Here is a 27,363-nt window from a genome sequence, read left to right on the forward strand (position 1 = left end):
AGGCGTTATAGAAACTTTTGGAAATTTGAACAGAATGTGGTAATAATATTTAAAAGTCAAATGATTGGTTATTTTACACCATACATGAAAATTTCCGTTTTAACTTTAGGTAGGCTAACTTTGCAATACGCCTGTGTTGTACATTAAAACTAACTACATTCAATAAAACGACTGATTTTGAATTTATTTGTATCAAATTCTGATCTTATTGTTAATCATTTATATATATATATATATATATATATATATATATATATATATATATATATATATATATAATATTGTATTACTTTAAAATGTACTTATAACTCCATTTTTTTCCAAGTGTTCTTTCCTTGTTTAGAATACTTTTAATTTAAAAACCCGAGAATGTAAAGTAGAGGTCTCTTAAAGTATTGTTTTTAATTTTAATGCAAGTGTCCATATTCAAATATTCAGTGACATATTATGTGGATGAGGATTAGTTTTAGCTTCACATTGTTGACATATTTAAAAATGCATAGTTCTATCTTGACAACTCAGCTTCAAACGACTTGTTTCGTTTTTCTCGCTGTTTGATTTCATATGCATAATTTCCCACCCCCTCCACCAACCCCTGCTTGTCAAGTGGGTAACGCACCCCTTGTATGTGATGGCGGGGATGTAATCAGATGGGTATAAAGACGATGAGGGCTTCCGGTTAGTCTGCTAGTGTGAGAGCGACTGTCAGTATCATCTGTACCCATCATGAAATCTACACGGCCGCTGCGGCGGTCGTCTTGAACAGGTTAAAAAATGCAGCGAGATTATACTTATTAGGGGTTCAATACATGTTACTGTAATTACTTCTAGTAATGCATAAACTCTTACAATAATACATTTCATTCATGTAAATTAGTGTACAAAACCTAACTACTAAAATTCTTTGTCCAGATGAGTGAAGGCATTCAACGAGGTATAAACATAAAACTATAACAAAAAAAAAGAACTCCTTGCTGTGAATATCAGATTCACTAGATCCTCAGCATTCATTTCTCAGAATCTATTTACTGAATAGATGTGTGTGTCTTACTTGTGTTTAATTCGTGTGTCCATAAAAGCGAAAAAGCATTTAACATTGTGTTTGTATTTGATACTGTTTTTACCTCAAACAGTCTTTAATGGAATTTTGTGGAAACAGGCTAAATACTACACAAGTACCGATTGTCTCAGACTCTTAAAACAGACAGCAGTTTGAAGATCGTAACCTTTACTGTATTATTGCATTACTGAAAATCCTTATATACAGGGCTGTCCCATTTATATACGACGTTATCTTAATTGTTTAATATGTCTAGCTATTATTTGTTTAAAGTTTGTTATTGACGATATAAGGTTTGAAAGTATAACAAGATTTCGATCATTTACCATCGTCGTGTATTACAAAATGTATAAAACGACGGTTCTAGGGTTGAAATATATCCTCTTCATCAGGTGAAACAGATTTTTCGTTCTTCTGTGGTGGACTAACTATTTTTACCTGATGAAGAGATAGATTTCAATCCTCGACACGTTGTGTTATACATTTTGTAATGTATAACAAACGCAAATGTACAAGATCTTAATATTTAGCTTGTCAATATATTTTATTTCTGCGAATACGGTTGAAGTTTTTCCTACACATAAATAGCACCCCTATAAGATTAAGGAATAAGATTATCTGCTCATTATATTCATTGTAATATCGTAGGCAGGGGCAAACCAACGTCTCTGCTACACGAAGGAAAAATATAACTGTATATAAAATGTCAGTATAACCCATATGAACTATGTAAAAGATCGGTGTGATGCCTTAAACCGAAATCCACGGTTGTGTAGAGATTGTGATTGCTTTAAACAACCGTGCCTGACCTCAGTAATGATAATGAGGAACATTTCGCCTTTCATGGTAGTTTGATGTTCCCTAATGAAAGTGGTATTATACTAGTTGCCAAACAGCCAGACAGAGGCGTGTACAGGAGAAGAGCTTTCTGCCAATAACCGTGACATACCTCAGTTATACTAATAAGGGGCATTTCGCTGTTCATGGTAGTTTGATGTTCCCTAATGAAAGTGGTATTATACTAGTTGCCAAACAGCCAGGCAGAGGCGTGTACAGGGGAAGAGCTTTCTGCCAATAACCGTGACATACCTCAGTTATACTAATAAGGGACATTTCGCCGTTCATGGTAGTTTGATGTTCCCTAATGAAAGTGGTATTATACTGGTTGCCAAACAGCCAGACAGAGGCGTGTACAGGAGAAGAGCTTTCTGCCAATAACCGTGACATACCTCAGTTATACTAATAAGGGACATTTCGCCGTTCATGGTAGTTTGATGTTCCCTAATGAAAGTGGTATTATACTAGTTGCCAAACAGCCAGACAGAGGCGTGTACAGGAGAAGAGCTTTCTGCCAATAACCGTGACATACCTCAGTTATACTAATAAGGGACATTTCGCCGTTCATGGTAGTTTGATGTTCCCTAATGAAAGTGGTATTATACTAGTTGCCAAACAGCCAGACAGAGGCGTGTACAGGAGAAGAGCTTTCTGCCAATAACCGTGACATACCTCAGTTATACTAATAAGGGACATTTCGCTGTTTATGGTTGATTTATTTTGCATGATTTTTCATTATTAAAGTCCTATTAATCTAGGTATAAAGCAGCTACAAACAGACGTTTGTAGGGATGTAGTTTTCTATTAGTATCCATGACACATATCAGTGATACCAGGGAAATTTTCTTTTGTAATGCTTAATTCGGAATAAAGCCTCAGATGGGATGTTATGTGAAGTATATTTCTTACAATAGGGGAGCATATATATTGCAGTAATTGGAATTTATCAAATCACCCTGACCTAACTTATTAATATAATATGATATAGGATACTTCGCTGATTCCAGCTTACAGGCAACACTACCCTAGGAGTTCCTTTTAATACAATGTGGTACCACGGGATACCAAAATAAGTTGTTAAATGGTAGTTTCTTGAGTTTCTGTGACTGAAATTAGTGAACTTTATTTAAAATTTGTTATTGCGATGGATGATTTGAAAGGATAGACTAACATGATTTTAGACATATGTTATTGTTATGAGTTACCAAAGATACAACTCAACGTTTCGAGAATTGAAACCTATCATCTTCTTCGGGTGTCACAAATCCTATAATACCTTATAAAAAACCTTATAAACTGAAAATTCCTGCAATAGATTGCAACTCATGGTTTTTTGACACCTAAAGAAGAGATTTCAATATTCAGAAACGTAATGTTATACCTTTGGCAACATACAGCAATGGCAAATGTCAGAAATCCTTATTACTAGGTGAAATTTCGTTTTTCATAGATTTTATAATAGGATTTTGGGTGAACACTTGTGAACCGTTTATTATGTGATTGAGCACACAGTCAAAATTAAGCGCGCTATGATCAGGATTTCTTAAAATGAGTATTTCTGATTTCACTTGCAGGCTACTTAGAATTTGATTCAAAGAATTTTGGTTAAGGTCAAGAGATTTGCATTATCATGTTTGATTTCTGTTATACTTTTCAATGCCCATGTCAAAGATCTAAACTGTATTTTCTTGTGAAAGCCATACGCGCGTGTATGGGCGATAAAACTCAGTAATTTTCGAGATCATAGCTACTATTGCTTACCTCGACATTTTTGAAGAACTGCTCTCTGCTCATAGAGCTACGTAAAGACTGATGGGGACTATTGAGACCGAATGGAGTCCAAATATAGACTTCTCAAAACTAGAAGACTACTGATACTGAAAAATATTTATCTCTCCGGTCATTTCGGATACATGAGATATTCACTCAAGAAGACGGCATTAATATGTTGCTTCATACATGGTACATTGCAGAGATTATTGTTTTCCAATTACCAGGGCTTACCTTAGTAGCGGTAGAGATGTGTTAGCCGTCTCAAGAAGATCTCAAAGTTCGAAAAGAGTGCCCCTGAATTCTATAAATGACAGTGATTGAGTGTGCATTGTACAAGTCATAATAATTTAAACGGCCATTACTGCAAATTCTTGCTGTTTCACAACACGTTTCTTATGGCAATATAGATCTGTTACACGAACAGCGATTGTGCATTGTACAAGTCATAATAATTGAAACGACCATTACTGCAAATTCTTGCTGTTTCACAACACGTTTCTTATGGCAATACAGATCTGTTACACGAACAGCGATTGTGCATTGTACAAGTCATAATAATTGAAACGACCATTACTGCAAATTCTTGCTGTTTCACAACACGTTTCTTATGGCAATACAGATCTGTTACACGAACAGCGATTGTGCATTGTACAAGTCATAATAATTGAAACGACCATTACTGCAAATTCTTGCTGTTTCACAACACGTTTCTTATGGCAATACAGATCTGTTACACGAACAGCGAATGGCCTCTAGTGTAACTTTAAACCGACCGACATGCTGATATTAAGACATCTTCCCTGTGTCATGTCTAGCTGTCACTGGTTAATACCACTAGCCTCCGACTAACACGTCATCCACAACCTCAACTCCGATATCCGCGTATGAAAGGTAATTCATTGTTATTTCAAGGAATCTTACATTTTACATTTTATCCTTTTCCTCAGCTGGCTAGGATATATTTCACATTGACATATATTTCATAATGGAGAACATAACCTGCAACCTAAACGTTAAAAGTGAAACGTTACCTCCATAAATCACAAGAAGTTGACTAAATAACGTATCTACACGTGGTCTCCACTTCATATCCTACGGAATATAATGGAACAATCTTAAAGTTTGTAGCGAGAGTTTGTTTTAATACACCCTGTATAGAAACTACATGGGTTTTAAAATGTGAGGGAGTTTTAATATGGTCAGTAAAATTGCTTTCTGTATGACTTTAAAAAGTAATTTAAAGCAAATTAAAAAAGATATTTAAATTTAAGCATTGCGGTGCAGGAGGTTTGTCCTCATTTCTAATTACTTATCAATCAAACGATGCACTTCTCAAGCCAGGACTCTTATTTCTTGGCCTTTTTTAATAGACAGTGAAGACGTTTTCCACTTGAGAAAAGCAGTGCTAAGACAATAGCACGATCTTTGGATACAAACGCAGCCGAAATTCTATTAAAAGAAGGAAGCCAAGTGGCAATAGGGCGTGGAGAGTGATGCAACATCGAGCCTGAGCAATAAAAGCAAGCAGATGCGGGGGAAGAATAAAAGGAACTGTTAAAGAGGATTAAGTTCAAGCGGGACTCGTTTAAAGAATGGGCAATAAAGTCGGGAAAGGGAGGAGGAGAACAGAGTGAATGAAGAAATAACCCTTCCCCTCCCCACCCTCCACAGAGGGATGTCATGTAGCCTAACACACGCATTGTCCGCCGACTATTGACGGCTGGCGGGCATAACTCGCTCATTGACCGGCGATTGTTGCCGAGGCCGAGAGCTGAGTCATCTGCATATCGACCGCACCAGAGACGCGGAGAGGCGACTATTGTCTCCTGGTCTCCTGGTCAGCAACTGCAGAGTCTGCAAAACCCGCTCCCGCCACCGAGGGTGCTTCAGCTGACACTTCGGTCGTGCTTCATTAGTCTTTTGTGAGATTACAAGTGGTTTTTGGCAAACCGGATACTGAGGCTCGTTAAACATGCACTCTATTCATGCAGTTTTATTGCGTCAGCAGTTGGATTTTCATACGCTGGCGAATATCTAGCAAACCGTTCACGTTGAGCATGAACCAAGTTATATAATTGGTCGCTAACATAGTATAGGTAGTGTGTCACAAGAAGAGTGGGAAGGATATGGAAAAAATAAACATGCGAAGGATAGACATATTAACATCGCACTGTAGTTATAAAACATATATTATGGTGAAGGAAACAGGATTTTCCAGACATTTACCATAGTACTGATAGTGATACTGATACAAAAAATCAGTAACACTACGTTCGAGATCTGCACTCTGGTCTCTTTTTCAGGTAAATAAGGTGTTAGGTTAGTTACTAATTAGAAATTTTAGACATTTTGAATAGGTCTTAGGCACGTCTTACAATCGAACTCAAATAAAACTATCGAATATAAGGATATGGAATTTTCAGTATGTACTTGAAAGTAACTGGGGGAAATGGCACGTTCTGTATTGGTAAAAAATGTAATTTTGTTAAAAAAATAATTTCCTTATCATAGTCACATACTGTAAAATTCTTATTTTTGTTCCGCCATTTTGGTTCGGCTCTGGTAAAAGAAGTGCCTAAATCTTCTAGTTTAAATTAATGATGGAGTAATCAAAAGATTTTTTACTTCTAAAATTTTTTAACTATCCCAAAACAAAAACGAATGGCATAACCTTAAAGCTATGTAGTTTGCATTAGATTAAAGTAAATTAAGAATATTTAATTTTACTCTGATTGAAATATGTACGGAGTGTGCAGTTTTCCCTGATCACAATTTAAAAATTATTTAAGTGACATTAAGTTACCGATTTGTTGTAAGCTGATATATTAATTTATGCCGTAATCTGGAACATCACCCTACACTTGTAAGCCTACCTACAACTTGTAACAGTGGTAATGAGTTATGTCATGTTTCAGGTATTGACATACTAGGTAAAACCATCGATATAAACCATTTTTATTTTTAAATGGATAAAACATAAGTCTCTGAATGTCATGTTTGGCCCAGACAAGTAGCAAGGAATGAGCTTTAATGGGATATATTCATTCGCCTTCTATAAAAATCTAAAATACAACACATATGTCTTGTTTGGTTTTTAAATATAAGAGAATATCAAATTTAACCCGTAATATCCATATTTAACATACTTGAACTCTTACCAAGGAACTACCAAGGAGGTTGCCTCAAGATCCTGATAGTACTCCCCTATATAAAATTAACTTATCTCCAATAACCCTTCTAAAGTTTGGAATAATGATTTATTGCAGGATTTTACATTGTCAGTCGATAGTCGCTAGTCTGATATTATAAATTAATAGCACAAATAAAGCATGATTTCTGCCGATACGGCTGGCAGCGCAATATGGCTACATTAATGTACGTGTATTGTGTGCGAGTATTACTGAAGGCACAAACAGTCGCATTCTCAGAATACCGCGCCAAGTCGCCGCCACTCGGTTAAATTAAAGTTATTTATCAAAGAATATATAACATTTCACTGTTACATCTCTGTTTCGTTTCGTACAATAAAATGTTTTGAATTCTGCAATTCTCATACTTTAATCCACCTATATCTAAACTACTGACACGATGATATATTGTGTTCTTTCTGCTGGTTGCAGGTTGTATGTTCAGATAATTAATATAACCGCTTACAACGTAGAAGTACGGTCAGTCTTCACGTGACAGCCTGAGTATATAGCCTACATTAAACAACAAATTTCACGCAGCCCTAACAGAGAATATAATTCTAAACCTAAATAAAAAAATAAGTCTGAGTTTTGTTATTGTTTTTATATGAACAGCGAATATTTCCTTAGCGCCACGTCGTAATTGGAAGAAACCCTCATATATGCTACCTGCTCTGTCTCGGCTTAATCTGATTGCGTTAATAACATTTACAATTAACTTATAGTGCAAGGTAGGAGACCACCACACCACGTGTCACGTAACTGGCTTTTGTGAGGATCCTAAAAAATTTCAAATCTATAGCTCATTTCATTCTTGAGATTCCCTGTAGACAGATAGATAGACAGACGTACAGGCAATATGCAGGTAAGATATTTTTACATCTCCCCGGCAGACAAAAGAAAACTAGTACCAGCCTCTTGAGTGATCACCGGCATATAACTCATTAGTGTTTATGTAGAAATGCAGTTTCGTGCCAAATTAAAAGTTTACAGTTGAAGTCTTTTCGAGATACTTTGCTACACGATACATTCACATTTCTGTGCCTTAAGTTAAGTATCATAGGAGTGTTGAAAATAATAAAAGGTTCGGTGAGCTACGGAGGGTACTACAACGCAAGAGTGCGCTGAAATAAAAACCAATTCGTAGCATTGATTTTCGCTCTGGTATTTATTTTTATTTTTCGTTTATGGATAAAAATGTCACATGTTGAAACTTTAAATGATAGTACTCTGCTTACAAATTTGTTTATTTTGCTATTTCCTATTTGCCTTCATGACATATTGCTATTTCCTTGTTGCATCTTTTACATAACACCAGTGTAAAAAAATTCGCTAACAAAATTACCAAATCCGATGGAGTGACAAGCACCACTTTTGAACTCAGTCATGCTCATATAACAATGAAGCCTCATGTAAACTCAAGTCTATAGGTCAGTTGGATTTCGAGATACCGTGCGGACAGACAGGCAGAAATAGACTTTATCCAGCCTCTCGAGTGATAGGCTTCGCTAACGTCCAGCCAATAATATTTCGTTTAATTGAAATAATAATTAGGACAGTCCAGAACATAATCGTGCTCAAACTAGTGTGTCGTGTTTATCAACTAGTTTCAATATTGAAATAAATTATAATCCTCATATCTAGATGTGCCTTCAGCGTTATGATCATTTCAGTCCAGTAATGTGTTTTATATATAAGACTTTTTTATCTGAAATTAATAACTATAGAGAATTGTTTGTTATATTTTAGCTTTTACAAAGTGCTCATGTTGTTTCTTTAATAACCACTAAAGGAACTTTGCCCTTTCAAAAGCTCAATACTTTTATTTTATTTTAATTATAATTGGTATTTTACACAGTAACACAGTCACGTATGATACTAATAAGTCATTGAAACGTTATGTTTTTGAATTCAGTAAAAAATTAGTCTCATGAACAGAAACTGTGAAACGGTGACGTCAGTGCAAGCCTGACCTACATTGGAGTGGTGTCAAGTTGATGTGGTATTTGTTTTGATTGTGAGCGCGCGAGCTCAGCGAACGAGAGCGGTGCGAGAAGCGAGATGTGGCCCTGCCTCCCCCTCCCCACCCTACCGCAAAATCCATAAGAGATGAAAGGTGGATGAAAGGGGTGGACATGCGCAGTTCAGCCGCCCTCTGAGCTAGCCTAGTGGGAAGAGGGAAGGGACCATGCCGAGGGGTCCTAGCACATCGACCCGTCCCGCACTTAACCTTACCAGGTGAACGTTTTACTAATTTTATATTTATATTTTTTAATTTTTTCATTATGGAATTATAAATTACGTTTTTAAACATAGATCTAATTCATTATTCTCATAAGGTCTACATTTTTTACTACAAAGTTGATTTAGTTGCTCTACGATTTTCTTGGATGTAAACAATGAATTTCAAAATATATTCCAAGATCTGTATTTGTAGCCCAATATTATGAAGAGTAAAGCGTTTAGTATCCATTAAATGAACCACACGTGTTTTACAAATATTGCGCAATACGAAGTAATATACGTAACTATTATAACTAATCTTGAGTTTTTGTCATATTTTTGTTTTGTTTCTATCAATATTAAGCCTAATATAGAATATATATGTGTGAATAATATGTGAGAACATTTGTTAAAATTTTATTACGGTATGCAACATTAATTTGTATTATTAACCATTTTATGTGTAATAACGTTATAATCGGAGCAAAGCTTCCAAGGTGTGTCTGTTTATTATTGCATGTCCGAGTTTCCTAGACCACATGTGCAACCAGCTGATGGCCATAGAGGAAAAAAATCTTGTACCGGTATTTGATTTTTGTGTGGAGTATACTGAGATGCCTATATGTCCATGTAGTGCAAAGCAAATTAAAAAAAGTACAAGCATATTTTTCAAAAAAATTCGTTTTATGTTTCAAACTATTCTAACTTCTCGTTTAGGACTTTTCACACATCCCATAGGCTTAAGAGAAAATCAGAAAAATCAGTTGTGTAATAAATACACGCAAAATGTTTGTTTGCGTCTTTACGCTATTTCCTTCTTAATCCTGTTGTCTGAAACGTCTTATCTTTTTATTCCTTGAGCTCTTTTATACTCGTATTTCATAAATTTTTAATTTGTTTTGTAATATAAGACACAAGGCTTGGAAAACTTAGGTATAATGTTAAGTATCAGTATTGAATTATAATGTTATACTTGGAATATTTCTTGGATTTAAGTTTCAACATTTTCATAACAATTTTCATTTTAACATAACTTTTAATGGAACGTGTGGTTTCTAGTAATTTATTTTTTAGTAGAACCGTGTCATTTAATAAGCCTAATTTTTAGAATTTTGCAGGCCTCTCTCATCACATTTAGTATTCAATACAGTCCTCCAACTATTTGAATGAGAAAGCCTTTGGATGTCAAAATCAGACATTGTACAGACATCGGATAGGAAATTCATACCGAAACTGTCAGTCTGAATTAGGATACAAACGCCTGAAAATAAAAAGATATTATAAACATTGATAGTAAGTCGTATAAACAATAAACCTACAACCATTGCAAAACCCCTCTCCGGCATTATAGCGTCATCCTACTATTGAAGTCTCAAGCACTGGATATTTGCATTGAACCTGACTAATAAAACAAACTTCAAAACTTTATAGAGTTTTTCAAGTTATCCCAAAATCACGATTAGGATTGCTTAAGTTACTCTGCTGCCAGTAATTGTAGCGTCATCCTCCTATTGAAAGTCCGAGCTCACTAGGATCTGCAATCAACTGACTCAAAAACAGCCATAAAGGTTTAATACTTTATTGAGTATAGCGCTGACAAAAGGTTTCGAGATAAACAAAGAATGTTAATGGAGGCTGTCAATATTAAGTGCGAATTTAATAAGTTTTACAGTACCCAGTGTAAAAACTGGCAGTATTTAATTGGCATAAAATTATACTATTCAAAAAGTGTAGATGCTTGAGTTCAAACGTTAACCATATACCGTACTAATTAGCAGAGCCACATTAACGGGAGTTACATTAAAATTTACCTTGTTTATTTCTATATAAAGAAAATTATTTACAAACTAACATTTCCAGTTTATGTCGGTAAGAACGAAAGGGGTTTTGGAGCTTTTCAACCAAACTGTAACTTTGAAAATTTACTACTCGGAGACTTGTGATCCAATTAAAACAAAATTTGTATACATGACAGGTACATAACGTGTAGCCTACTGTGTTTATTAGGAAATGTAAACTAAATTCCTTCCAACTGTATATCCGTCTGTGTGATAACCCTTTCGTTACGCTTTCTCCTGTTCTTGGATACTCCGCTATATCGGGTTATTTGTTCGTTTGTCTATTATAATTGCCAAAGTTCTGATCTGATTTAGCGATTACTGTTTTTTAAGGAAACGTTTTCATTGCGGCACCGCAGTTTTTATAATATTTTTAAAGGTGCTCCTTCTATGGAAATTTTTATAGAAATCTCTTTTTCTTTTACACATAAAATGACATTTTTGGAATATTGCCATTGCGTCCCCCTCTTTTCAGAGTTGGCTTATTTGGTCTCGAATTTCATTAAAATAATACATAAACTTACTCTAACATGTGTGGTGTTTTTAATTGAAAAAATATTTCAGTATTATTGAACACGTTAATATAAATCGTAATTTTCCAGGTGGTAGAACTATGAGCACTATGGAAGAGGTTAACTTGGAACTGGATAAACTCGCGCTTCGACAAGAAGACATGCCCTCGAAGGAAAAACCATCCAAGAACTTTCTCCTAGAGGCGAAGACGCGGTCGACTCCTACGTCTCCGAACTGTTTTCGCACACAGGCGGGTGGCAACAGCAAGCCTCGCCTGAGAGAGTCGCCCATCATCCGACTGGCGCTGTTCCCACGTCTTGAGAAGTGCATCTCTGAGCCGGAGGTGTGGAACGATAAGGGAGGCGGAGAGGAGAAGGAAGTACCCGTGGAGAACACGTGTTCGGGCTCCAGGTCGGAGGGTCACATCTCCAACATGTCCGGCGAAAAGAGGCAGGAGGATCAGACGCACGTGGAGGTGAGTGGAGTTCACTCTCGCTTATTCCCGGGTCTGCTGCGGCAAACACAACGTTTCCGTGTACGGTATTCTATGAGGACATAAAGCATTGTCGTCGAGTTTCTTTTGCGTCTCCGTCATTTGCGGCTGTTGTGTTTTACGATTTAACGCTTTGAGCACAGAAACTCTCTAATCTCATGTGAGTTGAGTCATTATAACTATCATTGTACAACATTAACATTAACTCTTTAATGCAAATGAATTTGTTACATGATGTGCAAAAGTACTCTACATCGGTGTTGAAAACCACATCTGCTTCCTATTGGCTCCCAACTTATCTACTAAAACGTGTTCATAATATTTCGGGAGAGGAATTCAATTAAGATTGCTTAATTCGTTGTAAAAATAAACAGTTTTTTATAAGTTTAAGCTCTCACGGTGTCTTATCCAGAGTCGCAGACGTGGAGAAATTCGACTTTTACACTTATTACTAGGAGTGTAATTACTAATATCAAACATCGTATAGAAAATCTCAAACACTGGCGGGGATCTTCTGCATGAAACGAAGGAGTAAAAACAAACCTATAACATAACTGTTGTAACATAACCTTCTAATGCTATCTTAAAATGGAATTTCTCGTAAACTTTAGTATTATTTAAACCGTAGCACTTTTTGTTTTGTTCATTTTAAATATAAGAAAGACTACGCATGTCTACAGCGAAACTTTGTATAAACCTTGTCATTCAACTAAAATCAGTTTAGTCTGAGAGGTGATTGGAACTGTTTCTATACAGTTGGTAGTAGGTGTGTCAAGAGTCTATTACGTAAAACTACGAACTATTAATTACTTTTGTTTTTATTGTTTTATTCCGTTTGATTATTCATTTTTTATTTTCTGACGAAATTAACTTCCCTGCACATCACTGGTTTTGCCTGTGAATCGAATGAAATATGTTGGAAGCGAAGACAGTGAACACAACACTTGTTGCACATACAAACATGGGCGTCACGATAGGGGGGATGGGGGACGGGTTCATCCCTCCAACAGTTTGTTTCAAGAGATTATGTCTTTCCGTCTAAACAATAATTAAAAGTGACTCTAAGATTTATTTACTTGATATATGCCCATTTTAGTTTAAAAAAAGTTGTGATTCCTAATATTTTTCAATCTTATAATATTTATTGCACTCTCTATAACAAAATAAAAATCAACGTACTGAAGTTGATTTCATTAATTGTAATATAACTATCCTTTCAATAACAAAAATGTTGATATTTCACTAATCCGAAAGAAATGAACTATAATGTAAAAAACGGAACTTTCCCCGACCAGTGAGCATGACTAGTGTAAAGTACTGTAGGATTCTATGTGAGTGTGTGTGCATGTGTGTGCGTGCGCGCGCGCAGATCATTTTATTGTGTCTGTTGCATGCAGCGCCACTGTACGGGTGACTCACTCAAATGATTAGCTACGGTATAATGATAATGACTTCTTCAGTCACGAAAACACTCTGAGACATCCTGGGTTTCGGACCCATCCATACAATATAGTAGTAACAATGGTACAAAATAGCGGTAGAATATGCCAGTATTATAAAGTGTCCTCTTTTTAGAAAGATTTCTAACCTACGTGATATACTTCTTTTCGTAAATAAAATATCTCTCTGTATCATTACGATTACGCCCGCAATTTTATGAAATTTGAATGAATGTTCAATAAACAATTTCATATGTTTATATCTACGATATCAGTATCGAAGTTGGGGCCAACCATCCCAGAGAAAACGGTGCCCCAGACCTAAAACAGTCCCTACATTTCTTCTTTAGAAACCTTCCGTCTGGTTATAACATTTACGTAAGCGATCTATGAAAAAAGGTTAACTGAGAATAATTTGAGATACTCCTAGAGCCAAGGGAGCGCAATCAAGGAACAAGTTACGACAGCATAATCATGAGCTTTCTAGTGATCAATAGATTTTTACTATAATTAACATATGCAGTATACTTTGACCCAAAAGACCGGACATTAATATTGTCTGCGTGTATTACATCTGTTGATTAAGACGTAACTTGACATGCAAAGATTTGAATAGGATAGATTTTAACCACTGGCTTTTGGTGCCAGAGCAATACAGTTTTATTTACTATCATGGTCGCTTTGATGTAAACTGGTATGCATACTCGTATGTTCCAGAACAAATTTTAACCAAGAGCTTATGCAGAGCTCAGTTTGAACAACTACAGAGTCTGGTATCCTTTCCTTTGCAAAAATCTCCTTTCAAAATATCATAAATGCATGAGGTTTAAAACAGTTAAAAAAGATTATTTTGAAAATATTTAGCGAAAATGATTTTGAGCACTGTTGGAGCCAAGGAGGTAAATTTCCCAATTCGCCACGTTTTACTGAGGTAGAACTCGCAGAAGATATGATATCACATATGCTCAAAAAGTCTGAAAGCTCCAAGATCCTCAACTGGCCGTGAGATAATGTGGTCACTTAAATCTCAGAGTCAACTGCTTTTCAGACATTGAATTTTTATAGAGGCCTAGACCTCCTATAGGCCGAGGCTAACCGAAAATGCAACAGGCTGAGCATTCTTAAGGGTCGGAAATCCTTCAGAACGGGTATATCCGAATGAATACCGAGAGCTTTCAAAGGCCGTTAGCTCTCATAGTATGAACGGTTATAGAAGCTGGATTTTCTATAACTACCATAGAATAATAATGTCATGTCTCATAATACAATATTATAATGCTATATAATACGTTACTCTATGCCTATACTAGGAACAAATCATTCTAGAGGCGGGAAGCTTTAAGTTAAGTGGCCGAGAACTAGTTCTGGAATAAGCCGAGGGATACTGAAGTTAGATTCTTCCAGAGACATTCAAAAACTAGAAGACCGAATGATTCAGTACATACAACTTTTAAAAAATTGGTTTCACAAACTACAACTAAAATTTACCTCTCTCTTGTAAATGGTAGTCAGAAGATCTTGTTATTTTTATGTAGCCAAATTAATTATAGTCCAAGTTGAATATCTTTGGAAACGTGTGTTAAAATACTTCTTTATGAAATCAACTTGTTAAAATGTAAAATATGAACATCGTGCTTGCAAATTAATTTAGTGTGCTTTCTTTTTATTGTACTTACCTTAAACATAAGTTAATTTGCTAACAAGAAGTATAAACTTATAAACTTAGTAGATGCTTTCAATTTATAACGATTGTATTATTAAATAAGTTAATTAATATTACCGCTTCATTGTAACATGATGATTGAAATATTTAAAATTGATGTAAAGCTCCATCGACATATCTAGCAAAAACAATTATTTGACTTTGAATAGTAGTTCATAAATTCTCTTTTTTGATTTTGTTTAAGCGTCACTTTTAGTTAATCAACCTTTAGTTTATCCAATACGAACAATCCTTAAACTCTTGTATTCCTTATTTGGGTGGCCCAAATAATTATATAATTAATTCGCATTCGAAATCTTTCTATTTGTTTTTGTAAAATTGGAAAATATCGAAAAAGAAAGAGTTTATTAATGTGCTATTTTATTTAATCACGAACAATGTGCAAATAAATGTGTGTTTTATTTTGTACCTACGTTTAAGTTATTAATCATTTTAACCCTATGAATCTACGAACTATTTAAAGTATTAAGAAATAAATTATATATTATAATTAACATTACATTAACTATACACTTAATTAGTATAAAACATCGTTTTACACATCGTATATAAAAAAAAATCTCTATAATTTCAAGAACATTAAAATGTTTATTCAATATGAAAATCACCGGTATAACTGATACGCTAATTGCTAACCAATAAAAGCTTTAGTTATGACAACAATGCAGTTGCACCAGTAACGGAGCAAAGCGATCATTCGTAATTGTTGTTTGTGGTGCAGTTGGAATGTGTAATCGGCAAACCACCTGCTCTCCCCACTCCTCAGAAACGGCCAACAGTGGTACCAGCTCGCGGGAATTTCCCTGTTTGCTATCCCTCAGTTAAAGAACTTTACCGTTATTAATACGCTCTCGTTTTGTAAATTAATTCGTAGGAGTACATTAATCTAATGAACGGAAATACCATTCAACTTAATACCATGGCAACTATCACGGCCACCATAAACTATTTGTAACTTAACCTATCTTTAAAATTTATTACAAATACTTTTATATTTCCACACTTTAGTTTTATCACTACACCTTATTTAATTGTATACGTTTAATATTACGTAAAAATAAATTTACTACTCAAAGCATTAAAATTAATATTTTTTTATGTTCCTTACTTGTCCTTTTTACAGTGCACTTTATTTTCTTGATTTTAACTAACGTTAATTTTAATATTTTGATATAAAAATCAACACAGTCATAATGCATAAATTTTTAATAGTTTTTAGATGTTATGAAAGTAATTTAAACATTACATTTAAGTGTTTTAAACTAACCTCTAAACATATTTTGTTTTTATAGGATTGCTTTTGAGTTAAGTAAAATTTAAAAAATTTGCAACACTCCATAACAATGTATTCGTATAGTCGTCATGTGCCTAACCTGTGAATTATTTCCTACTGAGTTAGTAGTAGTTTATTTCATTGAGTAGTGGTAAAAACTTTCAATATGGCAGTCTGGCGCGCCCTATTGTGGTTTGTTGTGAAGAGTGGCAACTGACGTCGCAGTTTACGAGGGGTTCTCCACTCGCCTTCACAAGGGGAAGTTTTTACGACTGGGTCACCCTCTCTTCGTTATTGTGTCAATTCGCCTTATCAGCTTTCGTCACAAAATCTCTTTGGTCTTGGACGGCGCCAAGAAACTTAAAAGTCCACTGTTGTGTTTGAAACACTTTCAAACACTCTCGAGTTGCTGAGAGGTTATCGTTTCAACTGATCTTATCTTCACAGGCACCCGGGCTCCAACTCCTAGCACGGCATTTTTGCATGTTGTATAAATAAATAAATAATAATTTAAATGAAACCTGAAGTAATGTAATAAATAGTTCCACTTCAAATCATTCAAATAAAAACAAATATTTCTTATTTACCTCGGTTGTTCTTTTAGACTTTTCTTTTTAATTAGGAATATATTACTTGTCATTAATGCGATACGATACCCCCTTCTTTTTAGAACGAAATTTTAAAGAAGGGCTTTAGAATAGGCTTAAAAAAATAGAAATTTTGTTGTGAATTAAGACTGCAGTCAACGATTAATTAATTAATTAATGCATTACGTAAGAGCGTAAGAGAGTCCTATGACTTGAGGGGATGGACAAATTTCATTTTGTTTGGGGCTTCATTTCTGTGTAAGCATAAGCAGCATCGATTTGTATAATTGTACATGTCATAATATAGGATTTGGCTGGCCCATTAGTGAACATTTTTCATTGGTATTATGAGTAACCATGATGGCAACGAGAAAATTTCAGTATAAATATATTTGTAAATCAATATAGTACGATCAAATGACATTTTAACACGTGACAGTGACAGAATAATAATCTATTAAAATGAGCAATACACTTCTTGCAACCTCAATTAAGCTTGTTGCTTTGGAATTTAATACTCACATTTTATTTTTGGAATTATATCATACAATTGTGTTTTATTCTACAATAAACATTATAAATATATAATGACTAATAAAAGGATAATAAGAAACCAGTATTATTTGAAATACGGCACTCTTTGGTTTTTGTCATCATAAACAATTTATGCCAAAAGTTATCACACTTTCGATGGGTGATTTGGGAGTGTGTGAACGTGTGAAGGCAACGTTCACAGGCGTGCACTTCCTCGTTCAGTCGGGACGGGCTGGCTGCAAATTGACGTCGCAACTTAATTAATTGCCTACATCACATCACATCAAGGCAAGGCACGGCGACATCAAGCGCCTCGCTTTCTGATATAGCTCGCCTCTCTCTCTTCAGTTGAGTTAAATACTTCTTTGTCTTACTTCCGTTCTTCTGTTTTTCGAGATTAGTTTCTCTTGAATGTGTTAGAAATATGTGGATATTAGACCAGCAGCGGTTGTATTTTGGCAATACAGTGATTAAAGATATTTTGTGTTTGGTTTCCTCCGTGTCTTAATTTTAAGTTTCATAATTTTATGCATTAAAGTTTTTACTTTTTCACTATATGTTGTTGGGTTTTACGTTTCTTTATCAAATTTTAGATTTTACTTTTATGGAACAAGGTTGTATGCATGTGAAGTTTGTGTATTTCAGTTGATATCAATAAAAATAATTGAATACCCGTTATCACTTTCCACTACTATAGCGTAGTCCACAGAAAGGTAGAAGTATTGCTGTTATCTTAACATTTTAAATGAACATATTTTAAACGTTTTGAGAGTTTATAAAGCTTAAATTTAAAATGTTTATTTCAATTTAGGGCTACTGAAGGGACATCATACGAGGAGTGCCTTTATAATTATAAACTTCCTTTTAAAACTTGACTAGATACAAAAATACGGAATGTTAATGATATATATATATATATATATATATATATATATATATATATATATATATCCATAAAATTCGCCATAATTCTCTGTATATAGCATTTCTATAAAAATATGAACCAGAGTGTCGAGTTTGGAGGGGGAGATATCAAGTATAAAGTATTGGAGGGTTTGGAAGAAATAAAACTATAGAGTTAAGGTGAGGGCAAATCTTCACTTCAGACAAATTGTTAAATGCAGTTTGCAGATTTAAGGATTATTTTATACCATCACTTATAGATAATAAAATATTTTATTTATCGGTAATTTTTAATTTAACAATTCAAGCATATTTTATAAACCTGATAATAAATCTATGAATGCAACTCGGCACGTTAATAATGACCTAAAGTTAAATAATTGTGTGCTCGTCTGTTAGATTCATCTCGTTAGAGATGAGTTTGTGGACATTGTTACAACAAAATATATTTAAACTCTGTGTTATTTCTGGAGATTTTATAACTATGTACGCTAGTACAGAATTATTTTTCAGTTAATACTTAAAATAAACAAATGTGTAACAAGATATTCCCATAATAATAGGTAAAAATGTGGAAATTAATACGAACCATTTCGTTGAAACATTTACTCCGATACTTTGTAGATCCTAAATAAACAAGCCCCCACCTACGTTGCAGATCTCGTCCAGATTCTGTGTAGTTCGTTTCAATGTGGTACCGAATCTAGTTCTATGTAAATTACACTGGGAAAGGGCTTCCATCTCAAGACCCAACCAATTATTTACTAGACTAATAAAATATGTCGAACTTACTTGTTCATACATATGTCGAACTCCTAAGTATCATCAGAATCTCATAAATTACATTAAAATAATAAAGTTGAATTCATGTACATTTCATTATATCTACCAAATGCGAATTTGAACCGCCTTCTAGCACTTGATGGGGGTCTTTTAGTTTATCACGGAAACCTTATTTCAGAGGGAGAAACGATTTAAAAACCTAGAATATTCCAGTATCAGAAATGTTGTTAGGTACCCTTAGTAAAACAGCAACGAAAACTTAATTATTGGAGACATGTAATCCCCTCACATCTCCCAAATACATAATTATTAATGTTACTGTATACTATACTTGAGTGTCTGAAAATTTTGACATTTTAGAATCATAAGAGTTTTCATTTATAGTATTTACTTTTATCACTTCGGTTAACTTTACCGGTTAATAACCTACATAATTAGTTTTTAATGTATATTTATATTTTAAAAGCCTGTAAAGAAGAGAATTAAAAAGTTATTGTAATTGTAAACAGTCGAAAACTTTCTTATATAGTATATTTAAATGATTTTTTACCGTTGTAATCAACATTGTATACATAAAGATGGAGGGAAATTTTGCTCTGCAAGTGAAACAAGCTTCTTGGGCTGCCCGGCTGCCCGCCAGCGCCGCCATTCAATTTACTTCAAACGTACTTGGAGTAAGGACTCGCAGATGTTCGTTTGTCTGAAATCGAATTGTTAAACCAGGCTGACGTTTATAAGTTGTTTCTTTCGTTAAGTTTTTCGACTTGCTCTCGTTTAAATAAAAACCTTTTCAAGTTTCATAGAAATATTACGTTATAATAATTTTATTTTCAAACTAACTTAACCTAAACTCGGAGCGGGAGTGTTTGTCCGCTTAGTGTAAACAAATCCACCTTGACAGTGACAGTGATTGTAGTTTTATATATTTGTTCAAAATCTGACATACACTTGTGACTTTAAGTGTATTGCTCGGTGGAGGAATTATTTCATTTTTGATTAAGGTAATATATCAGAAGTAAATTTGCATGTAGACTAGCTATTTTCTGTAATGAAATGGTGAACACAATACTTTGATGCCATGTGTTTGTGTGAATATTTATCTACATTCATATTATGCGACTAGATGCACTACTAGGAGCATTTTGTAAAGTCTTTTAGTGTCTGAAATCTATGCAGCTTATTAAAATTAGGTTGTATAAGTTATTTAAAATCATCTAATGAAAGATGTTTTTTAAGATTTGTCCAAACATGCCCAAAAGGTACAATACTTGTTATTTAGACTAGGGTATATACGGAGACAGATAGCATGAGTAATAGGCTGATTAGGTAAAACTGAAAGTTTTACCTTTTGTATAAAAAGACAGGAACTTATCGAGTAAGAGGTAGGTTACATCTCCATTTGATCATGCAATTTAATCTTTTACCCATTTTATAACTTTATAAATTTTCTTGTAAACTGATGGTAGTGTAATGGCATAATACATGTAACAAATAGGTTAAAACTAGAGATTTTATACAGGCCTAAATACCTAGGGAAGCAGTTGATAAAAATTAGGTTTATCAGCAACAAAACACTAGAAGCTAAAAATAAGTATGCACTGGTAGTACAACTAATTAATACAACTTTTAGTAATAAATAATAAATATATCAAAAATAAATGTTCCCCTTTTTACCTTCAACAATTTTTAATGATCCTCTATAACAGTAGACTATGCTTTTTTCCATAAAAAAATCTTATTAGTTTCTCACATTCTATTTGTGCACAAAAAATTTATAACATGTACTAAATTTGGATTGTAACCCTGAATTATTAAATGGGTTTATACTACTGGTTTAATCTTACAGGCGCATTTCTGATCAGTACTCAAGAATATTGATCTGTTACTGGTAGACAGATGGTAGGAGGCTCTTGTGTTAGATTTTTTAACTCCTGATTCCTTTTTAGAGAATTTTAAAAATTTTTGGGGGTTTCCACATTTTGATTATATTTTTCTTTCTTTCCTATTCTTTTCATCAGTATTCTTCATTTGAAAAATCCACAAACAATGAGAAGTGGGTAAAGTCAGTTATTTACCAGGCTAAATAAAACTACAAGAAATTTACAAAAACACTAATATGTAAGTGAAATTAGTAATTATTTTGTGCTTTCATACTAGAATTGAAAATAATTGGTATTTATTTACAATAGCGTGACCATGGAAAATGGACTTTTTTTCATGGGTTGGGCATTTAGAGCCAAGTATTATTATCACAGGTGCATATAAACTGGGGGGAAAGTATATTATTGTATTATATTGATGCCTTTCGGGCATTATTGCGTTAAGGAGCAGGGGCAGAAGCAGGGGCATCACGTGATCTGGAATTCGACTTTTGCAAGCTCGAGTTAATTTGTTTTCAAAAAGAGCAAGCAGTGCGCAGCGGGCAGGCATCATTGACAGGATTAACGTACTAGTCAGCATCATTTCAGTAACTTATCACTTACCTTAATGGACATCCAACACAAAGGTGTGCCATTACCACTACTGAACTAGGAGGTTAATAATAGACACGGAGGAACAAAATAGTTCGAAATGGCGTCCCTTCTTTATTTGAGAGAGCCACAGAGTAATACCAAACTGTCAAATATGGATAGTGTTGCCAGAGGTACTGTCAAAAACAGAGTTTTCAGAGGATTTCAAAAAATCGTAACTCCTTTGATTTTCGTTGCTGACGAATTTTTTCTTCACTATTGTTTTCAGGGAAAAAAATGAACATATTGTCATTTCCATGGTCACGTTATTGTAAATTTATACCAAATAATTTCATACGCAAATTAAAATTATTAATTAAAAAATGAAGACCCTGAAGGACCAAAATGCTAATATACGACTACTATGATTTTAGGTTGGATATTTTTATATTGACTTCAATGATACATAGTTAACAATAAAATATAAAACTAACTTAACTCACTCAAATGGAAAACTTTTGATTTTCAGGTTTTTCCATTTCTACATTCTGAGACTAGCTTTCGAACAGATGTGGTGAATTTGGAAGATTTTTATGGGCAATTTCATTGGGAAATTCTCAAAAAGAAAAAAATTCATTACGGTAATGATATCCTATTAAAGAGATTATCGTATTTTAAATTAGAGAATTATGATTAAATTAACTTAGTCACTTCTTCAAGAAGTAAAGAAACAGATCATATTCATCCATCCCTCCTGGAACTACCAGTAGTAGTTTTTAAAGAAAAATTTACTGTTAATGAGATGATCGTTTCCTGCTGTTTTACTCAGATTAATTTGAGTCTGAGATTATAAAATTTTACTTTTTGATACCAATTCTTTGTACATTTGAATCCCAGAACGTCTCAAGCCTTTTAACTGTGTGAGGAGTTTATATATGTAGTCAATACATTTTTTGACATCAGTTATATTATTCTTATATTTGGGAATACTAGCTTAAGTTAAATGTGTAATATCCCTAAAAAGTGAGTTAATTCACACTGACTAAATTATATAGTTTTAATTTGATTGAATGTGTATTATAAAGCATATATTGCAAGCACATCTAATTTATTTAATTGCAGGCATTTCTGTCAGAACTGTCTCCTTTGAAAAAGAAGATGATAACTGGTTACTAAATGATATTGAGAGAAATAAAAATATTGTATTATACAGTACATATTTTTTACTGTGTTACAAAGAACAACTAACAACTATTATTACAGTATACAAGAATGTAAAAATTTAAGAATTAATATTAAACAGCTGGTAACCTTAAAAGATTGTTACTACTTAAAAATAGTTCAGACTAACAATTTTCAAACTAAGTACAGACACTCCTCAACAAAATATTCATTTAGTTTGTTTTAAAAACACATTTTTTTTTAACAGAAATTACCGAGTTTTAGCGAACCTTATAACTTGGAGGGGGAGAGTTGGCTGAAAAAATTCACTTGAATCTATCTGATTGTCCACATAATATCTCAAAAATATGTTATGTATAGTATTGACTTGAAAGTTTGCATGAAGTTTCGTTATGCAAATAGGCAACACAGAGTTCAATAATGATACATGTTCCTCTCGAATGGGATTTGACTTTCTGCAGCATATCTCAAGAATGTATTGAGTTTGGTTTATACTTGGAATTTTGTTCTGTGTATATCTTCTTCAGGATATAGAACAAAATGTGCTATGACTTCAAATTTTGTATTTGAAGCTTCGTTTTTACATTAGCAAAATCGAGTTTGATTATGGTGTATATCTATCAATGGGATTTGTATGAGCATTAGCAAGTCCCATCACTCAAGGAGATAACTCTAAAAAGATTGTGTAAAAAACATGAAATGTTAGGTGAAATTGCATTTCTCTATAGGCAACATCAAGTTCTATGGTATTAAATATTTCTCCAAGAGAGTGTTAGCAAAGTGTATTACTGAAGGTTATACATTGAGAACAATTGAAGCTGTGGACTTGAGGTTTGGCTGACACTTTCTCTTCACATGTTCATTTCTACATAGGCGAGACTGATAGAGGATGTCTCTCATCCTACCAGGATGCTGTAAGAGTACACCCATCGCCTTGATCAAACAGTGAGGGGTCAAGAAGTCAGCAGTCCCCCTGGCATGATTTTAGGTAACTTTTAATACTTTTTGGCAGTAATTCAGTCAAAACAGTGTTTCAAACAAAATTGCATTACTGCAAACAAAATGTATGTAAAGTAATTATCTATTCCATGTAAACATGGAAAAAAGGAATAGATCAATCAGAGCAACATCACAGCTATTTATTTATTTCATAACTGAAATCTAACATTTTGAGAACTGGTATATGCCCTCTTCTTCAGGTCATATACCATATTTCTAAAGTATAAGGTTTTTGAAGTACAATGATTTCGTCAACTCCAGCTTTTGGTGTTTATTGCCGAGTGTTTACTTCCTTGCGTGCTTGAGGGTAACATTCCATGTTCTGTCATAGGTAGTGGGTGGATACCAGTCCTTGAAATGTTGCATTTATAATATTGTAACTCTTACGAAGGCAAATATCTCTATATCTTCCTATCCATTCAAATGATTTTGTCAGTATTTAACTTCAAACATAAAACATTACAACCTTAAAAAACAGTAAAATGTGATAATTCAATTTTAATCTCAGAAAGTTTATAAGGTGCCTTTACATTTTCTTTATTGTCAGAATAGCTATTTGTTGGTTTAGTGAACCGTTTTCTACATTTTGTTTTCATTTAAACTGCAAACACATTTATTTATACTTTATTGATGTATTACAAATCCAATGACATCAAGAAATGGAAACCAAGGTTTTAATTATTTTTCCATTGTAGAAGTCTCAGGAACTCAAGGTGTATACCGAACTGTCCAAAAAGGACTTTTGTAGTTCTCTATTGTGGATTTTTCCAATGAAATGTGAAGATTACCAGATAGGCTTAACAGGCTCTTCAGTTTATGCCTGATGTACAAGGTGATTTTTTCGAAATTGGCTGTTTGGTGTTGGGTTTGGATTTATCTTACTGTATGGGAAGGAAACAGGATTTTTTCCGGACATTTTCCATTGTTCAGTAAAACAAAAACCATGTTAATGATTTTTTGTTCACTGAACGATGGAAAATGTCTGGAAAAATCCTGTTTCCTTCACAATCCTTCTATCGTCAAAAATAAACTTCAAACAAAGAATTACTGTATGCCTTGTGTTGTAAGTGTAAACATCTTACATTTGTTTCAAGGTTGAGATTGTCAACTTGAAGGATGTAGATGCCAACTGGTAACTGTCAGAATGCTAAGTATTTTGAATGCTTTCTCCTTGATGAAGATCAGCTATTGCCTTTGTAACCATTTTTGATTAATGAGAAGTGTATACCAAAATTACTGGCTGTTGATCTGTCCAATGCTGGAATACAGTATCTCATATGAGAGTCAACTAGATAATAGTATGCAATCTTGACAGCCTCTACAGTGCTGGTTCATTTTATTCATCTTGCCAGATATATCCCAATGCTCATTTTTTGTATATGTTATTGACGTTTCATTCCATGTGAGATTATGTTCAAGAGTGACTGAGATTGTATGTGTTTGTTCCAATATATTTGGGATGTCAGGGATGAGTAATTTTTTTTTGTTGAAATTAGAGTTCATAACATCTAGGTACATTTTACACTAGTTTAAGGCTTTAGTCAGGGATATAGTTGCATTGTCATAAATAGTAACTGTTGTGTTGTTTTTATCAGTGGAATGGAGTCATCAGCAAACATGATGCAGGTGGTGTTTGGTTTTTGGATGTATTTAGGATAGTTGTTTATCAAAAGGGTAACGAGGATTGAGCTAAAAACAAACCCAGGGGTCCTGCATGTAATGATGCAGTTGTCAACTTTGTGTTATACTTCTGTACTACCTGTTGTTGTTCCTCCATGTAGCTAATAAACTAGTCATTAATGAGGTTGCAACTGTAGCTGCACCACTGTTTGAGTGAATACCACAACCATTTCAGTGGTTGTCTACCATTTACACCGATGGTAACAATTTTAAATAGAGTAGGTTTATGGTTATCCCAACCAAAATAATAGCTGGAATCAAATATTTTATTGTTATATTTTATGTGGTTTCTGGAGAAATGCAAAAAAGAGGATGCAATAACCATCAGTGTTACCTATCCAACCTGAGGATACCATGATAAGTACAACTATGAGCTGAAACTAAATTAGTGGTGGACAGTAAGGGACCTGACAAGTTAATTCTTAAAATAAAATACTTGAAAGGGAAAGGGTTATTTTTCACTGTTTTACAAGACTGGAATTTTATATATTTAATCAAATTCTCTTCTAAATAATTATAGACCTTTGTGAACAGAAAAAAATTAATCTGTGGTTTCTTACTTGATTGAGATATGGTAACCAGAGCACTTTTTAATTTGAAGGTATTTTTGAAGTCAGACAGAGTCAAAAGATCTGCCTTGATATCTGAGATAGGAATTATGCTTAGGTTATCTATCTATAAATCAACTGTTTCTCAACATGCTTTACATTTAATACCATGCTACCACAGAGTAAGATGGACATGGTGATCGCGTGTCATTATGCGAAACTGTGGTGGCAGCTTTATCTTTTACAGGCTGGACTGCAGCTGTAGAATAGTGGTCTGATATGGGTGAGACATGTATCCTGTAAACTCCAGTATGATGTTCAAAAGAAGCAATAAACTGTGTGTAATTGGACGAATGATATTTTTATAGATGGAAACAAATTATCACAGAGGTGTGGAACCTGTGCTGGATCTTACTGTTCAAATTGTTTTTTTTTTCTCACCATTGTTCAGTAGTTTTGACAAATTTAACATGTCATTACAGAAATTATTTTAATATTAACGCTTCAAAATATGTCAATACTAACTATTCAGACTCTTGTAATGTTTCTGAACTAGACACCACTTACCAAATATGCAAGCTAAACTTGTATAATTCCACTGTGTATTGTGGTTTATATACATACTTTGAGTTATGAAATAAAAGATGTAATGTAATAAAAAAAAAGAATGTAATTATTAGACTGACCCCATTTTGAGTCCTCTGAGCTGAACTAGTGCACACAATGTCAAGTGTGTTCTACATCTGGAAGTACCATTCAATCTTTTGTGTCAGTCAGTTGGTGAATGAACATGTCTTGTCTTATTTTAATGTATACAAGACCTCAATTAATTAAGAGATTTAAAATTGCACTGATTGTAAACCTGTTCAAAGTAAACTAAGTTTCATGTCATACACTGTTTACTGTGTTCATTTCAGTTGATTTATCAGAATGTCATATGTTAAATTTAGTAAACTTCTAATGTTCTCCTTTCTTGTCATAAATTAAACAATTAACAACATTTGAAACTATAGTAATTATTTTATAATGAACATTGATAGTAACAGTTAATTAATTATACCTTTTAACTGAATGGCAAACTACATTTTGAGGTGGTTAAAAAAAGTGGGAGATTTGTAAATTTGTTGATCTTGATTTCTAATTTTTATAAATAGGTTATTTATATTTGGATTTTTTTTAATAAAAAATACAATCAAGATAAAACGAAAGAATTGCAATGAATTACATGAATAATGTATGATAAAAGTTGCTCTAATGAGGTATTTCAAGATTTACTTAGCTCCATATGAAACTAGCTGAAAGTACCCATGCTTCCTTATGGCATAGTGGCACATAAA

General features: G+C 33.8%; 1 protein-coding gene across 1 annotated transcript in view; it reads left to right on the forward strand.

Annotated features, from left to right (window-relative positions):
- Positions 1-9,018: 9,018 nt before the first annotated feature.
- The window catches only part of LOC124360039, a 104,750-nt gene continuing 86,405 nt past the window's right edge, over positions 9,019-27,363 (forward strand). Inside the window, exons 1-2 of the mRNA XM_046813292.1 lie at positions 9,019-9,096; positions 11,522-11,907. Of these exons, the coding sequence (XP_046669248.1) occupies positions 11,533-11,907 (375 nt within the window). The 5' untranslated portion in view covers positions 9,019-9,096; positions 11,522-11,532. The remainder of the gene's footprint in view (positions 9,097-11,521; positions 11,908-27,363) is intronic.

The sequence above is a fragment of the Homalodisca vitripennis genome, chromosome 1 (genome assembly GCF_021130785.1).
Source record: "Homalodisca vitripennis isolate AUS2020 chromosome 1, UT_GWSS_2.1, whole genome shotgun sequence".
Classification (NCBI taxonomy): domain Eukaryota; kingdom Metazoa; phylum Arthropoda; class Insecta; order Hemiptera; family Cicadellidae; genus Homalodisca; species Homalodisca vitripennis.